The sequence below is a fragment of the Micromys minutus genome (genome assembly GCF_963924665.1).
Source record: "Micromys minutus genome assembly, chromosome: 9".
Classification (NCBI taxonomy): Eukaryota; Metazoa; Chordata; class Mammalia; order Rodentia; family Muridae; genus Micromys; species Micromys minutus.
This window is the reverse complement of record NC_137978.1, coordinates 41,796,904-41,814,542: the sequence shown is the minus strand read 5'-3', so window position 1 is coordinate 41,814,542 and position 17,639 is coordinate 41,796,904. Positions and strand designations below refer to the sequence as shown.

Sequence of the window (17,639 nt, the reverse complement as noted above, 5' to 3'; positions counted from 1 at the left end):
AATAAATCTTAAAAAAAAAAAAAAGTTGATGAGTCAGCTCAGCTGGCAAAGATGCTTATACCAAGCCTGATAACCTGAGTTGCTCAGAGTAGAGCCAACTCCCACAAGTTGTTTTTTGATCTTGTGTATTTACACATATATACACATATACACATATATGCACAGACACATGTATATACAGAGAGACAGACAGAACATACAAGATAAACAAATATAAAAACATTTTGAACCACCCAACCAACCATGAAATCTTTGAAATAAGTGGATATGCCTATACCCAGATCAAGCAATGATTTTTGAAGAATGTTTTTTCACTGAAGACAGAAATATATTATATTCAGCTGGATATAATGGCTCATGTCTACAGTTCGTGTACTTGAAAAGTAGGGGCAATGAGGATCTCAGTTTCAAGGTTAGCTACACAGTCAATTCAAGGCCAATCTGGGCTACATGAGACCTGTCTCAAAAACAAACAAAACACTGGGTCTGAGAAATGGCTCATGGGTTAAAAGCACTGGATGCTGTCACAGAGGATTCAGGTTTGATCCTTAGTGCCCACGTGGCAACTCACAACCATCTGCAACAGTCCCAGGAGATCTGAAGCGTTTTGTGGCTCCTCTGGCACCAGGCATGCATGTGGTGCATAGATTTACATGCAGGCAAAACACTCATATGCATAAAAATTAAGATAATACCACACACAAAATTATTACTACATAGTTATAAATATAATTACAAATATACAATCACTTAAATTCTTTATTAATAAGATCCCATTTATTAAGCATTTAAAATATTCTAAGTTATATGTTAAGGCTGCATCATTAAAATCCTAGGAAGTACATATTACCTAATAAAAAACTGATGTTTAGGAAAGTTCAAAAAAAATCAACGGGATATTCTGCCTCAAAAAATAAAGTTAAAATATCTAGTCAAGGTCTGTAAGTGATAGAATTCTATTCTAAAACCACCTCCTGTGGCACTAGAAATGGACCCAGAATCTCTAGAATGCCAAGCAAGTGTTCTCCAACTGAACCCACCTTAAAACTAAGTCAGTCGAGACAGGGTTTCTCTGTATAGACCTGTCTATCCTGAAACTCACTGCACCTAGAGTGGCCTTGTCAAACTCACAGAGATCCACCTGCCTCTGCCTCCCTAGTGCCACCACTAGGCGTAGGCCACCACTGCTAGGCAGCTGCACAAATGTCTCAAAAGAGGACATGTGAGTTAAGGTCTGGAGCTATGGGATGACCACTGACTAATTCCCATTGGTTCCAGAGGATGAAACAGGGAAAACTAGAAGCTTCACACTACATTCATAGAAATAAACCACATAGAGATAGGCAAAAACATCTTAGCACATGTCCTATGTTTATGTGGTACCGATGTTTCTTCACCTCTGCAGCAATGCATTACTGTAAAGCAACAAGATCCCAACAAGAGCCCAGAGTCATAGATCAGAGGCCATTTCTACCACCACCTGAGTTTCCACTGTCTAAAGATTTAAATAACTTTTATATCCTACCGAGAGACAATATTGTTTTCTGTTCCTCAATTACTTTAGAGAACTGTTAAATATTTTAAGTAGTGTCATCCACAATTACAGAAACAATCAATTAAAATTCTTACCAACCATTTATTTAATTTCCTAGTAAATTTTAAACTAGAAGAGAGAAAACTGGTTTAGGTAACACTTGTAATAAAGGTCTATTTCATGTTGAAACCTTTAGAGTAATTCCCAAATTCCTGCACTAACTAAAAAGACATTTCCTTAGAAAAATGCTAAAGAAACTAAAAGTGGTAGTAACATGTCTGAGCTAAATATACACTTTAGGAAGTAAAACAAGGAAGCCAGGCTTGGTGTATACCTTAATCCCAGCACTTAAGGCAAAGACAGGTAAATCTCTGTGAGTTCAAAGTCAGCCTGGTCTACATAGAGAGTTCTAGGACAGCCAGGGCTACATAGAGAGACCTTAACCAAGAAATCAAAAGGATTGAAGGTGAAGCTTGGGAACTGTACTTGGAGCAGTGTGCGCAGGTTCTCTTGGGGCGCGGTGGTGGCACACAGACCGCTGAGGAGAATCTGACGATGCATCCCATGGAACAGAAAAGCTGAGCAGATCCTGCCTTGCGGTACATAGGCTGCCCCTTACGAAGCAGGTTTTTACAACCAAAGCAAAACACTTGAGCAGCTGGAACAGCAGGAAATGAAGTACTCGGGCCAGGTGATGGTAGACCAACCTGAAAGCCTAGCAAGACAAGAACAAACAAAATAAACAAAACCAGAAAAGAACAATTTCAGGTTCACTAATGCATATATTTTCTTTTCAAGGTAAAAACTTTACTTGTTAGTTTTGAAAGTCACTATAGTAAGAAAGTAGTGACTACTCTCCAAAGCAAGATGTTTCAACTCTTTCTTACCACAATCCTTAGAAAGTATCATGTTTTAGTTTAAACTAGTTCTCATATACACATAGGCAAAATAAGATCATTTTTTAAAAAAAAAAAAAATATATATATATAGAACATCACTATATATAGCCCAGAATGGCTTCAAACTTTGATCTTCTTGTCTCAGACTCACAAGTATGGTGATTACAGGTATGCACCACTTTCAGCCACTTGTACACATATATTTGTGTATGTATAACTTAATAGAAACAGAAGGGCTTTTGTTTGGTTGGTTTTGTTTCGTTTTGTTTTCAAGACAGGGTTTCTTTGTGTAGCACTGGCTGTCCTAGAACTCACTTTGTACACCAGGCTAGCCTGAACCCAGAGACCCTCCTGCATCTGCTTGCTGAATGTTATGATTAAAGACATTCTCTACAACACTCAGCTAGAAGCAGAAGTTTTATAAAATATACATTTCCTTAATACATGCATCCCTCTCTGATATATACTTCTTTTTAAAGATTTATTGATTTATTTTACATATATGAGTACCCTGACACTGTCTTCAGACACACCAGAAGAAGACATCGGATCCCATTACAGATGGCTGTGAGCCACCATTTGGTTACTGGGAATTGGACTCAGGACCTTTGGAAGAGCAGTCAGTGTGCTCTTAACCTCTGAGCCATCTCTCCAGCCCAGAAGTAGACTTAAAAAAAAAAAGATTTATTTATTTATTTTATGTATATGAGTGCATTGTAGCTATCTTCAGATACATCAGAAGGTGTCAGATCCCATTACAGATGGCTGTGAGCCACCATGTGGTTGCTGGGAACTGAACTCAGAACCTGTGGAAGAGCAGCCAGTGCTCTTAACCACTGAGCCATCTCTCCAGCACCCATGATATAATCTTAATATCTTTCAATTTTTCAAAGATCAGTGATAATTGGCCCCCACACTGAAAGACATACTCTAAAGGAGGACAGACACCTACAGGAAGAGGTGTTTCCCTCAGTTGTACTAAACAATACCAACTGTAACAGACTTGGCTCATCTTATTTCTTACCAAGAGAAGTATCACTGGCTGAAAACACAGCACTGATTTTTAGTTCACTTTCTTGATGTCCATATTCCTTAAAAACAAGAGAGGGGAGAGGGAGAGAAATAAATACAGTATGCATGAATAAACTAGAAATTCAATTAAACATCTGATTCTGTCACATGCATCTTTTACATGACCTAATCATAGCCTCCTTCACAAATACCTCAAAAATCAGAATTATCAGAACAGATACAATCTTTACAAAGGCCATCTTTCAAAATTAAAAAACACAGTTATATCTATTTTTCAAAAGTAGTCTTGACAGATGAGAATATGTAACTATTCAAAATCTTGAACACTACTCTGTTTATGTTTGTGTCTACATGTTTGTGTAGTGCACATATGTGACAGGGAACATGTTCACCTGCATGTAGATGACAGAGGTCAATGTCAGGTGTTTTCCTTGTTTACACCTTATGCTCAACTTTTTAAATTTGCCACCTAAATTTTTATTGTAACACAGAAGTTATTACAAATATATAACCATTGTCTGGTTTTACTTCAATCAATTCTATTTGTAAACAAGTAGATCCAACAAACAGTGATGTCTAAACACTGACTTTAAAAAAAAACAAAAACAACGTGAATTCAAGTTACTCAACAATAAATACCTAAATTTACATTCTAGCACCACTCTAGTATCCAAATGAGCATTGATCTGTAACCCTCCAATTTCCTGACCAGATCCCTCTCCACTGCAAAAGAATGACCACTGTAGCTCTCCTCTCCAAGGGAGTCTGAGTAAGATGCCTGTACATATCCCAGTCACCCCTTATCTGAGCTGCTTCTAGTGACTTCTAGCAATAGGGTATTTCATATATGGTGTGGTCTTTGGATGCTATTTCAGCCTTTTAGGTGGATACTGGGAATCTAATCTCAGACTGATGTACTTGCACAAGTACCTGCACACTACTTATTATAGTAAGTGTCACCCTCTTATCACAAGAGAGTGGAACATGAGATTAAACATGAGTGGCATAAAGTTAGATCTTAATTAGTGATTGGCTTTTCCCTCTGAGACAGTCTCCTGTACCCACACTGACCTTCAATTTCTGATCCTTTGGGCTCCACCCAGCATTACAAGTGTGAGCTACCACACCTGTTTTATTCAATGCTGGACTGAACCCAAGATTTTGTTCATTTCAGGCAAACATATTCTACCAACTGAGTTAAGGTCTTAGGCCCTAAAATAGTCAATGCAACCAGTAGATTTACAATCTGTCACATCTATTAATGTTCAACGACACACAAAAATTTCAATGCAATCTTCTTATACATATAGGCATCTTCTTATACATATATAACAGGGGCTGGAGAAATGGCTCATCAGTTAAGAATGCTTCCTTCTTTTCCAGAAAATTAGGTTCCCAGCACCAGCACTGAGCAGCTTACAACTGCCTGTAACTCCAGCTCCAGGGCACCCACATACATAAAAATTTTAAGTATTATTATAAGCTAAATCAATTTTATCCTTAATATACTTATTTTAAATGTTAGAAAATGAAGCTGGCTGTGGTGGTTTAGGATATTAAACTCAATACTTGGGGAGACTAAGAAAAGAGATACCACAAGTTGTTAACCAGTCTTACATAGATAGTGAGTTCAAGGTATGTTGTACAGGGTGAGACTGTCTCAAAAAACAAACAAAACAAAAACAAAAAAACAATATATAAGCCTTACACAGCAAAAAATTGTCCATGTGAAGTTATATTTATGCTGAAGTCAATTACCTTATTTTTTTTCTTGCTGAATGACTTGATATATTTCAAAACATAAAGGATTTTTTTTGGGGGGGGACAGACTTGGGATGTTGCTCAACTGATAGAGTGCCTGGGGTTCCATGCCTGTCATCACACAGTGTAGGTTTGGTGAGAATCTCAGCTGTCAGGGGGAGGAGCAGGAGGATGAGGTCATTTTCAGCTAGTTTCAGGCTAGCACTTATTAACTATTTACTGACACATGCAGAGGAGTGGAACCACAGTCACTTTCTCCATGTACCAGAAAGAATGCTTAAGATTTAAACATTATAAAATTATGCTATCTTAGCCTGTAATATTATCTAATGTTCTAGATACAGCTCCCTGAAGTTTTGTTTTGTTTTGTTTAAGGGGGAGGGCCAGGAGTAGTGTCGAGGTTCTTTTGGTTGACTGGGTTTTTGTTTTGTTTTGTAGAGACAGGGTCTCACGAGCCTTGGCTGGCCTGGTGTCTGCTCCTAGAGACCCAGCCTTTGTCTGGGTTAACGGTGCACACCCTCACACCTCGTTTCCCAAATGTTAAACTTTCACTGCTTACAGTTCCTGTTTCTTGTTCACTGGTTTCAACTCACCAAGTGAAAACAAGCAGTCTTTATTCCCCCTTCCACTCTATCTGCAAACCACTTAACAAACTGCTCTCTCACCTCACAGGAAACGGCACCTGTAACTACGTGCTCAGGGTTCCTTTCCCTCCTCCTCATCACTCATCCAGTCCCTTCTTACCCTCCACTTCTCTCTAGGTTCCTTCCTCTCTATTCGTATATAAGTGAAGATATATAGGAAGTTGTTGCTATTCTCCTTTTCCCTCCGGTCAAACTTTACACATATTTCAATCTTGGGCTGGTGTGGTAGCTCAGAGGATGATGGCACTTGCTATGCAAGCCTGCTGAACTGAGCCACCTGACCCCAGGATGGGGGGAATCAACCCAGGAAAGCTGCCATCTGGTCTCTACACACCTTCCATGGCACATAGAAGCCCACATTCACACAACCATATATATACACACAGAATGTTCAAAACAAGTACTTCATTCTTTCTCTATGGTCTCACTTTGATTCCCCCTTGAATCCAATGCAATTGGGCTACTAGTTAAAACAATTCTAAAACCGCCAATCATTTCCCAGTTGTTAATTTAATGGCTGTTTTTAAGTCCCTGTGCTAACTGTTCTTCAGGCACAGCTAACACAGGCAATGACTTCACCATCCCTGACTTCCTCCTTCCACCACTCCTCATTCTTCAGATCTACTTACTTTCGATGTATGAGTGTTCTCCCTACAAGTGTATCTGTACACAAATGTGCCTGGCGCCTACAGTGGTCAGAAAAGTGTGTCAGATCTTCTGGAACTGAACTTACAGTTTGAACAACTGTGTGGCTGCTGGGAATAAAACCTGGGTCCTCTGTAAGAACAGTGCCCTTAACTATTCTGCCATCTTTCTAGCCCTCGTCACTACTCTTTGTTTTTTTAATTTATTCTTGCGCTAGAGAGATGGTTTGGGAATCTCAGTACCCACATCAGGGAGTTCACAACGGCATGTAACCCCAGCTTCTGGAGAATCTGCACTTTCGGTTTCCACAGACACCTACACTCATATGTATGGGGTACCCCAATAATTAGGGTTGAAGTCTACCATGATCAAAATGGTAAAAAATGGACAACTTTCTCTTCTCTAGCCTCGTGTGGGGATATCAACTCCCCACACCCGCTACTTGAGGAAAGTTGAGTATTCCTTGGCAGACATACAACTTCCTCTTTTCCCCCAATAAGAACCTGCCCAGCAAGTACTTAGGATTCCTAGAATGCCCCTCTCCATACAAAAGAGGCAGTCACAGAACTTTAAACTCTAACCAATGATTTTCATTTACCTAAAAATTCCTTCCCACTCTCTAAGGTTCATATTTACCCTGGGTTCACCCCTGAATAAAGGTATGTGCACAAGCTAAAATCATCTAAGCTGTTTCATTGAAGACCATCAAAGGCCTTCATCTAAAAGAGTAACACTGGGCTGGAGAGATGATAGCTCAGTGGTTAAGAGCACTGACTGTTCTTCCAGAGATCCTGAGTTCAATTCCCAGCAATCACATGGTAGCTCACAACCATTTGTAATGGGGATCTGATGCCCTCTTCTGATCTGTCTGAAGACAGCTACAGTGTACTCACATACATAAAATAAATAAATAAATCTTTAAAAAAAAAAAAAGAGTAACACTAAAATCCTCAGAGAAGGCCCTCTCTCTCCTCCCTCCCTTACACACAGCACTCACTCCCAGGTGGACCTCCCATAGAACCCTACCCATTCCCAAACTCCTCTTCATCCTTCCAGACTGTATGTGCAGAGGCATCTGGACACCCTGAAGGGGAGGAAGCAGAGGACTTGTAACCACAGCTGGTGCCCCCACATGCCACACACACGCATTAAAAATACAAATAAACTTTTTTATACAGAAATAAAAAATATTTTAAGTATCTAAAAGAAATTTGCTAGGTCTAGAGAGATGGATCAGTGCTTAACAGCACTTACTCATTTCCCAGAAGACCCACAGTTCAATTCCCAGCATCCACACAGACAGTTCACAGCCATTTCTAACTCCAGTTCCAGACCCTAGGCCCTCTTCTGGACTTTCTCTGTAGGCACCAAATATGTACAAATGTGGTGCGTTTACACATATACAGGCAAAACATCCATATATGAATTTTTAATTTTTTGTGACAATTTCATACTCTTTCCACCCTGCCAATTCCCCTTGAACTCAAAAAGATCTGCCTGCTTCTGTCTTGAGTACTGGGATTAAAAGCATAGCCACGGCATCTGGCTTATCCTTTTGTTTGTGTTTTATGACCCTGTGAATTACATTAGTACCTACAGCAGCTACTTTCTTCCTTGTTGTGGCAAAACAGCTGACACAGTTAAGAGAAAAGATACTTATATTGGTTCACAAGGATAGAGCATTCTTCATGGTAGGGAGGAATACCAACTAAGATTTAATCAACAGTATCTGTATTAGGGATAAGGAAGCACAGTAATATAATCTTCAAGACCAGTCCACAAGCAACCTATTCTTCATCTAGGCCACACTTCCTAAAAGTTCCAAAACCTCTATACTGAGCATCGCCATCTGGGAATCAACATTCAAGCTATGACCTCTGTGGGCTGGGGCTTTGAAGGGAATACAGTGGTTCATGAAGTTGGTGGTTCTGTTGAGCAAGGTTATGGAACCCTTAAGAGGTAGAGCCTTGCTAGAAAAAGTGTATCACCAAGAAATGGCTTTTAGATTTTATTCCCAATTGCATTATCAATGAACATGTTTACATAGAAGGATAAGAATTTAATGAAATCCCACCCCCAACAGAAAGAAATACAGGCAATTAATGAATGCTGGAAGTCAGAGGATTAGCCTCTCCAAGGAATGAGCACCTTTACTAAAGGCTGTCCAATGCAGAGTGCAGAGTGGTCAGCCATGGAACTACACACAGACACACAGACACACACACACACAGACACAGACACACACACACACACACACACACACACACACTCTACAACAAAGAAAAAAAGAGTCCATCAACTTGGAGAGGGACACAGGATGGTCTGGAAGAAGGGTGCCTGGAGGGGGCTGAAAGGAAGAAAAGGAGAGGGAAAAGTGATATAATTATATTTCAATTAAAAAAAATTTTTTTTGCTGGACAGTGGTGGCACACATCACACATCTTTAATCCCAGCACATAGAGACAGAGGCAGGTAGATCTCTGTGTTCAAGGACAGCCTGGTCTACAGAATAAGTTACAGGACAGTCAGGGCTACACAAAGAAACCCTGTCTCAAAAAAAAAAAAAAAAAATTTTTTTTCCTTTTAATTGTAAATACGTTTTTTCATCATGCAATATATTCTAAACAGTTTCCTTTCCCCAACTCCTCCCAGATCCCTTCCTACTTGTCCACCCACACAAATCCACACCCTTTCTCTCTTATTAGAAAATGAACAGGTAACAACCAAAAGCACAAGGGAAACAAGCAAACAGAGACACATTCATATAAAAACACAAAATCAGGAAACATACAAATATCAAGACCTGTGAGGGTTAAAAAAATGTTTAGAAAAAGACCTCCAAGTATATTATTTTGTGTCAGCCATCTACTACTGGGCATGGGGTCTGCCCTTAAGTGTGGTTTATAGACTCAGACTGTCGGGAAGGACTAATTTTCCTTGGCTGTAGCTTCTGGGTTAGGGATGGAGGCTTGTATCCACTTCCCCTCTCAGTGCTGGGACCCCATCTGACTTAGACCTGTGCAGGTTCTGTGCATGTACCAGTCTCTGTGAGTTCATATGTTCATCATTAGCCCTGTCGTGTCTAGAAGGCCTTCTTTCCTTGGTGTCTCTCATTCCCACCAAATCTTACAATCTTCCTGCCTTTTCTTCTGCAAAGTTCCCTGAGCCTTGAGGAGAGGGATTTGATGGAGATCTTCCATTTATGAATGAGCATTCCAAGGTCTCTCATTCTCTGAACATTGCCCAGTTTTTGGGTTTCTGTATTTGTTCCCATCTACTGCAGGAAAAAGTTTCTCTGATGACAGCTGAGAAGACAGTGACCTATGAGTGTCCTTAGGAGTCATTCTATTGCTACATTCCTTTAGCAGTACAAAGGTACTGTTTAGCAGTACAACAGTACTGTCCCCCACCCCATGGTCCATGGCCTATCTAGTTTCACGTTCTTGGCCATCCAAGCATTGTCAGTGAATATGGGTTCAATCTCTTGGAGATCTTAAATCCAATCAGATAGTAGTTGGTTACTGCCACAACTTTCTGTGCCACTGTCACACCAGTGTGTCATGCAGGCAGGTTTCGACTGTAGACTGCAGGGTTTTTAAAAAAGAAAAAGAACTCTAACCTTCAATTTAAGTCTTGAGAAGCAGTGGGACTCCTCAAAAGTGATTGGGCTATTAAGACGGATTGGTTCCTTTTCTTACAGTATGGGGACTGTTTACTGAGAGGGGGCTATCCTCTGGTTTGTTTGTTCTATACAGATTTACTTGCCCTTCAATTTGTCCACCAGGAGATAACACAATACCATACATTCACCAGGAAGCAAGCAGTAACCAGTTCAGTGCTGTGAAGAGCTAGTTTGTGGGAGGAATATGGAAGTTTGGAACTCTGAGCTAGGAAAGCTTTAATGTGGCACTATGGTAGCAGCCTGGGTGAGAAGAATGCTAAAGTAAATGTGGATAGTGTTGCCTGACACTTGAGGCTTCAGGGGAAAACAAGGACTCTCAGAAACTAAGATGGGCTCATTCATGTGATAGTTTCACCAATAATCTGTTTTTATTCTGCCTGGATCCCGAGAACTTCAATGAAGTTGAATTTAAAGGAAACAAACCAATTTGCTTGGCATGGGAAATTCCTAGGTAGAAGAGCTTTCAGGATGCTGCTGAGAAAGCAGGGTAATTGTGGAGATTTGAATGGAATGGCATTGATAGGCTCATAAAGCTGCATGCTTATTATCCAACTGGTGAACTGACAGAGAATTAGGAAGTGTGGCCTTGGAGGAGGTGTGTCCCTGGAGTGGACTTTTGAAATTTCAAAAGATCTAATCAGGCCTCGTGTCTCTCTATCGTTCCCCCCCCCCATTCTTTTTCTCTATTCTTTCTCTCTTTTTCCCGTCCTCCTCTCTCTCTCTGTCTACCTAGTGACTGAGGATCAGGATAGAAAACTATAGGCTACTTTTCCAACACCATGCCTAATCTTCCAGATGACCTAGGCTCTAGGACCTAGTCAATCAGTTCACAAACACATAAAACTCCAGCCAGGGATCTAATGCCCTCTTCTTATCTCCAGAGCACTCAAACTCATGTGGTACACACATAAACACTCAAATTAAAAACAGTATTAAAATTAAAAATAAAGCATATAAAATCATTCTAAAATTATAAATAAAAGAAAAATCTGGAGGGTGGAGATACGGCTCACTGGTTAAGAGCACTGGCTCCTCTTTCAAAGGACCTGGGTTCAATTCTTAGCACCGCATTGTACCTTACAACTGTCTGTAACTCCGGTTCTATAGGGTTTCTCTCCCTCTCTCTCTCTCTCTCTCTCTCTCTCTCTCTCTCTCTCTCTCTCTCACACACACACACACACACACACACACACAGGCAGAACACCAATGTCCAATGTAAATAAATAAGTTTTAAAATAGAATACAATGGCACCTGTACTCGTATTTGAAGAACCACACAAGTGAAGGACAGGTGAAGGTTACTTCACATGAAAAAATAATAAAATGGGGAAATGGAAGACAGACTCAAAATAAACTTAAAAAGCAGAATCCACAAAACTTGGCAAACAAACGTTTATGGGGATAAGGCAAGAGGAACAATTTACCAGCTAAAGGGAACGTAAGCATAGTGAGAGATGTCAGCGGACTGGAGGCCTCCACCACTCACTCACTGCACACACTGCAAACACCACCTTCAGACATTCTCAGCTCACTGTAAGAGCAGAGATAGCATGGAATTCACAAGCAACGCAGCACCTATTTGGCATTTCTGTCCTAGAATAATCCTGCTGTGAGATGGAGTGAGACATTAAATCTTAATTTATTAATTTTCAGTATGTTTAAGTACTATTGCTTTGTTTCTACAATACAGTCAGTAACTAATGATCATAAAACAAAGAAGTGCTAAAGAAGGTTTAAAAAAATTATTGCCAAAATAAGTGACTCTCTACTCCACAGACTGTTTTTGTTTCTCGTCTCTGTCTTTAGGGGACAGTCAAAATGATATTTCCAAATACAAATCCGTTTCATATTGCTGTCCCTACAATGAAAACTTGGCATGGAGGCCTTCACCAGTAATTTCAGCACCTGAGAATCAAAGGCAAGATCAGAAGTTAAAGGTCACCCTCAGCTACACAGTCAATCTGAGAACAGCCAGGGTTACATGAGACTGTCTCAAAAACAAAAACAAACTAACTTTATAATGTCTCTCCATTGCTCTTAAAGTCAAAATCAAAATTCATAAGGTTCTGATCTGTTTAATCTTCTTGACTCAAGCTACATATGGAGGGGCAGGTTTTCTGAAATCCTACTATGTAGGTTTTAACCCAATCTAATGTTTACTAACTAATCCATACACCTGCTTGTCTTTTTAATCTCCGACATCCTCATGGGTAAAATAAGAACAGTATCATTGATGTAAGACTGATAATGGCACACTCTCGGGCATGCACTGAAATTAATAATCCCATTAATGCCAAATACTATTATATGATACATATTACACATTACACATCTAGGGCTGCTAATCATCATTACCATTTCTATATTTGTTTTGTTTTTTTTAAGATTTTTTTATGTATGTAAGTACACTGTCACTGTCTTCAGACACACAGAAGAGGATATCAGATCCCATTACAGATGGTTGTGAGCCACCATGTGGTTGCTGGGAATTGAACTCAGGACCTCTGGAGAATCAATCAGTGAGAGTGCTCTTAACTGCTGAGCCATCTCTCCAGCCTCTAAACTTATTTAACAAAAATAAACATCACCTTCCCCAGAACTGTTTCTCATCCAAAGCACTAAAACCCCACTTAACGCACTATCTTAGCCCTTTTCATCTTGCTTTAAGAGAAAACCATGCAGCAGGGCCATTTAGAAGGAAAGGAGTTTTCTCACAGCTCTGGAGTTGTTGTGGCAAAGGGTAGGAGAGCACCTAAGAAAGAACAAGCCAGCAAGCAAAGCACTCAACTGGCTTTTAAAACCAACCCACTGCTGGTAATGACAGAGCCTGTACTTGGGATCATTACCTCTCAAGGATACCCCCAGCAATTACCGATGCAGCAGGAATAAGTTTCCAATGAGTGAAGTTTGGAGGATCCATTCATTTTGGACTAGCTGAGAACTGTATACTCTCAGTGCTGGGAGTGCCCTCTGCTACTTAGCCATATATCCCCCAGCCTCCACAGAACTCATCTAATGCCTGAAAAAAATAATCAGTTGGGTTGTATCAACTTATAAACCAGAAACCATCGAGTACCATTCATTTCCAATTCTCTAGAGTAATAATAATAATAATTTTTAGTATTTTGAAAGACAAAAGAAAATGCTTACATGAGCATCATCAGGTTCTTCTTTAATTCTGTCCAGAAGCCCTTGTTGTGCCATTGCTTTGTCACATCCACCATCCAAAGGTTCTTTCATTCTAATTGTTTATGCAGAGTTCTTCTCCCATCTAAAACTAAGATGACTCCTAAAACATAATATAAAGGATTGGTACTCAGCTTTTGTTTCCCTTCATACCAACACGTTAATAGCTTCAGGGTCGAGCATTTGATCAACACCCTGCTGTGACTAGATCTAACTTCTTTTTGCTCCTGGATTTGGTACCTTCCAACGAGAAAAGTCTTAGACAAGCACTATGGCCTTTACTATATTGCAGGTTGTTGGGATATAGACTGGCTGAACAAAACCATGGAAGGAAGCCACCAAGTGGACAGCTGGACTCAGTACTTAATTCCTGATTGCATGGGCATTGACTTGAGACCCACGTCCGCTCTGATTTCTTCAAGTGAGGCAACTGCCTCACCTTTGCCTCTAACTCAGCCTGCACTGGCATCAAAAGCTAATTTCTCAGCCTAAAGCCACTTCAGAGCCTCAGAAGTCATCACGACTGGAACGCTAGGTTCCCGTTTGCAGATGGACCAACTGGCCGTTCTGGAGGCTACTTCCCTAACGTCTTCCTATAAGCCAGTGATTCTCAACCTTCCTGAACTCGGTTCTTCATATTTTGGTGACCCCCAACTATAAAATCATTTCGTGGCTATTTCGTAACTGTAATTTTACTAGCTACAAATTGTAAGGTAAATATTTCATATGCAATTCTAATGGTCGAGACCCACAGGTTGAGAACGGCTGTCTGGGCTCTCTTCAAATTCCCAAACTATACAAATGTAGTCTAGGTTTAAAAATAAAAAAAGGAAACCCTCGCAAAAAGCCTTTCATCGATTCCAGCCAGCCACAGAAAACAACAGGTTCATAAAACCCTGTTGCGAAGCCGGGTCGAGAACTTTCCACCACTTGCCACAGTTGTAACAATCTACAGGCGCGTATCCCTCCTCTGAATGTCGCTGTCGCAAGCTCTCTGGCGTTCCCGTTCGCAACCAGAATTCCCCAGCCTGTCCCCAAAGGCCAGCGGAGGAACTTAAGCCTCCCACTGAGCGCGCGAGCCACCAACTCCAGCGAGCCTCAGGATGCTATGGCACCACCGCTGCGTAGCCACCCGCGCGTCACGTGATGAGCTGCCACCCCGCCCCTGCCAGATGACGGCCCTGTCACGTGAGGTTACCCAGATCCACCTGCGGCGCAAGGTCACGTGGAGGGCCACGCCCCGTTTGGACACGTGGTACGTTGCCTCTCCCACAAGCCCACAGGCCGGAGCCTCTTGCTGTAGCTCCGGAGGATACTCACCTCCGATGAGACTCCAGTCGGAGAATGCACAATAGCATTCAAGGTCTTCCGTGGAGACGATGATAAATTCCTTTACTGGAATCGCCTGAGCAATTGCAACGCAACGCCTTGCCAACTGCGCGTGCGCACTCCTATTTATGCGCTAGACCTGAGGTAATTGGACGCTCCCAGCCCTGATCCCCGCCCTCTATTCCCATCATGCTGTAGAACTGGCTGTCCCAGCATTCTCACTTCCGGTCTGATTGACTTCTTAAAGAGACAGAGATTGGGCCATGAAGAAAACTGGAAGAAGAAATTTAAGAGGAGATCAGGAGTGTTAGATGGCGCTGTATATGTCCTTCTCTTTTTAATGAGCATCTCCTCAGACGGGTGGATGCTAGGAGAACATAATACTTAAACATTTATTAACCAAAGTTATTACAATATATATATAATTATATATCGTTCCACTTAATGGTGATGGAACCGCTAATGTGGTATAAATTTTTGTCTGGAAAAATTAAAATTTGGGGGTCTTCATCCAATTTTGTTTTTGAGATATATTCATGGTTTGTGAAGCTGTTCTTTATTTTGACTGTTGAATCTATGATTTGGTCATTATGGCTGATAGACTTGTTTTTAAGACAGCATCTAGGTGTGTAATACAGACTTGCCTCTGTTTGTTATTTATTGCATTTCTGCCTTCAAAAGACTCGTTGAAATAAGAATCCTCAGAGTGTCACATTATTTGGAAGCAGGATGGTTGCAGATAGAACACATTAAAATAAAGCCAGAGGCTTGGGAAATGAATCAGTGGGTAAAGTTCTTGCTATAGGAACATGAAGACCTGAGTTCAGATCTCCAGACCTCATGTAAAACTAGACACATCTGTAATCTGAGCATTCTTACAACAGCATAGGAGGCAGAGACAGGAGGCCAGCTAACCTGCAGTATGCACACCTGTGTGTGCATATACATACACACATACTGTTTTTGAAATGTTGAGCTATATATTTCCAATACACAGTGTCACAAAATGAACATTACTGTTTCAAAATGGAAGAATAGGAACATAGCAAGGATTGCTCAGACCAAAGCAAATCCAAAACCGCCTGGCATCTTGATGGAGTTAAGTGGGCTCTAGAAGTCCAGGTATCCCTGCCCTCCACCTCTGCTGCCATTAGAACATTCCTCTTTGCTGAGGCACAAAGGTCTTTTTGCCTACAGATCACTAGGGAAACCAAAATGTTAAACATGCAGGGGCCACTCCTCAATGTAGGAGAGAAAATGCCTGTTTACCCATCCAGAAGCCAGAAGTGGGTTTTATTAACAACCTGGTGATTGTTTTGCTATTTGTGGAGACTCCCCAGACCTTACCCAAATTGTTTATTCCAAATTCTCCCCCACCCTAGACCTTTATCTTTGGCTCCCAGTTAATGGAACCATCCTTAGGGGGATGCCATACGTACTTTAGAGCCATGCTGTCTTTGTCAGTGACCACAGCAGATTCTAAGCCCCTTAACAGCCTTATGATCACATGTACTTTGCAAAGGAGTTCCTGTGCAGTCCCACCATGAGCTTTATTGTGTGCCTGGAATGAAATGATGATTTCCTGGAAACCTTTTTCCAAATCATACTCTGTTTTAAATATGCTGTCAGATGGCCATCTAAGCTGAGTCTTCACTCTCACTTCATCAAGGTTTGTTTCCCTGCCTGCTGTGACAACTGAATGGATCTCACACACACACACAGAATGGATCTCTCTCTCTCTCTCTCTCTCTCTCTCTCACACACACACACACACACACACACACACACACACATACACACACACACACACAACTTACCGATGAGCATGTGCAAGTCTCAAAACACAAGTAGAATTCAGAGAGCAACTTACAGAATTTGGTTCTCTCTCTCCACCATATGGCTTCTGGGGAACACCTCAAGTTGCCAGGCTTAGTGCCAAGTACCTTTACCTGCTGAGCCTTCCTACTGACCTACATATAGATTTCTTTGATGTATACCCCATGGTTCTAGCCTCTCCTGAGATTCCCAGGTCTTCATTGCAACTTAGGCTTTACTTCCATAGCTTGCTTTCTTTCCTTCTTTCTTTCTTTTTTTCTTTTTTTCCTTATGTCCATTAGTATTTTTTCCCTTGTGTCCATTTTGCCTGTGTGTCTGTGTGTCAGATCCCCTGGAACTGGAATTACAGACAGCTATGAGCTGCCATATGGGTGTTGGGAATTTAACCTAGATCCTTTAGAAACGCAGCCAGTGCTCTTAACCACTGAGCCATCTCTCCAGCCCCACCCATAGCTTTCATGTAGTGGTATCTCAAGTCTTCTCTGCAGGGATTTCAACTCTGCCTCACATTGTCTGACCTCTGTGGCTCTTGGGAACTGTAGTACGGGATTCTACAATACCTTCAGCTTCATCTTTCATTCTGTCAAAACCATTACTTGTCAGATGATACTGTCATACAGGGCCTGTGATGATACTGTGTCATACAGTCTCAGTGTGATGACCCTGAGGAAACAGATCCCCAGACTTCTGAGGAGTAGGGGATTTTTTCAGTAGTTCTCTTAGTTCAGGCTCACTTCTTTCAAATGAAATTATGTTTTCACAAGTTGAAAGGTTTTCTGAGTCAGGTGTTAACCTGGGGCAGAGTATCTCCCTATTGAAGCAGTGCAGGGCAACGGGTTTCTCTTTAACAGGTCCCATCTTTGTCACAACATCAAACTTGCTTGAACTCTCTATTTTGGCAATCTGCACATTTCTATATCTGACTACCCCACTTCTTATACCAATTTTATGTACTGGTTACTTGTTTTGATGCCATAAAAAAATGTCCTGAAAAGTCACTTACAGAAGGAAAGGTTTGTTTTGTCCTCCAGCTCCAGGGCACATTCTGTTGTGGTGAAAAAGTCATGACAAGGACAGCTTGAGACAGTTGG

General features: G+C 41.1%; 1 protein-coding gene across 1 annotated transcript in view; it reads right to left on the bottom strand.

Annotated features, from left to right (window-relative positions):
- Positions 1 to 13,660, bottom strand: part of ZMYM6 (zinc finger MYM-type containing 6) — a 39,114-nt gene extending 25,454 nt beyond the window's left edge. The window contains exons 1-3 of the mRNA XM_080920848.1: positions 13,348 to 13,660; positions 3,458 to 3,524; positions 2,021 to 2,249 (exon numbers count right to left, since the gene is read on the bottom strand). Of these exons, the coding sequence (XP_080776974.1) occupies positions 2,021 to 2,249; positions 3,458 to 3,524; positions 13,348 to 13,437 (386 nt within the window). The 5' untranslated portion in view covers positions 13,438 to 13,660. The remainder of the gene's footprint in view (positions 1 to 2,020; positions 2,250 to 3,457; positions 3,525 to 13,347) is intronic.
- Positions 13,661 to 17,639: the final 3,979 nt, after the last annotated feature.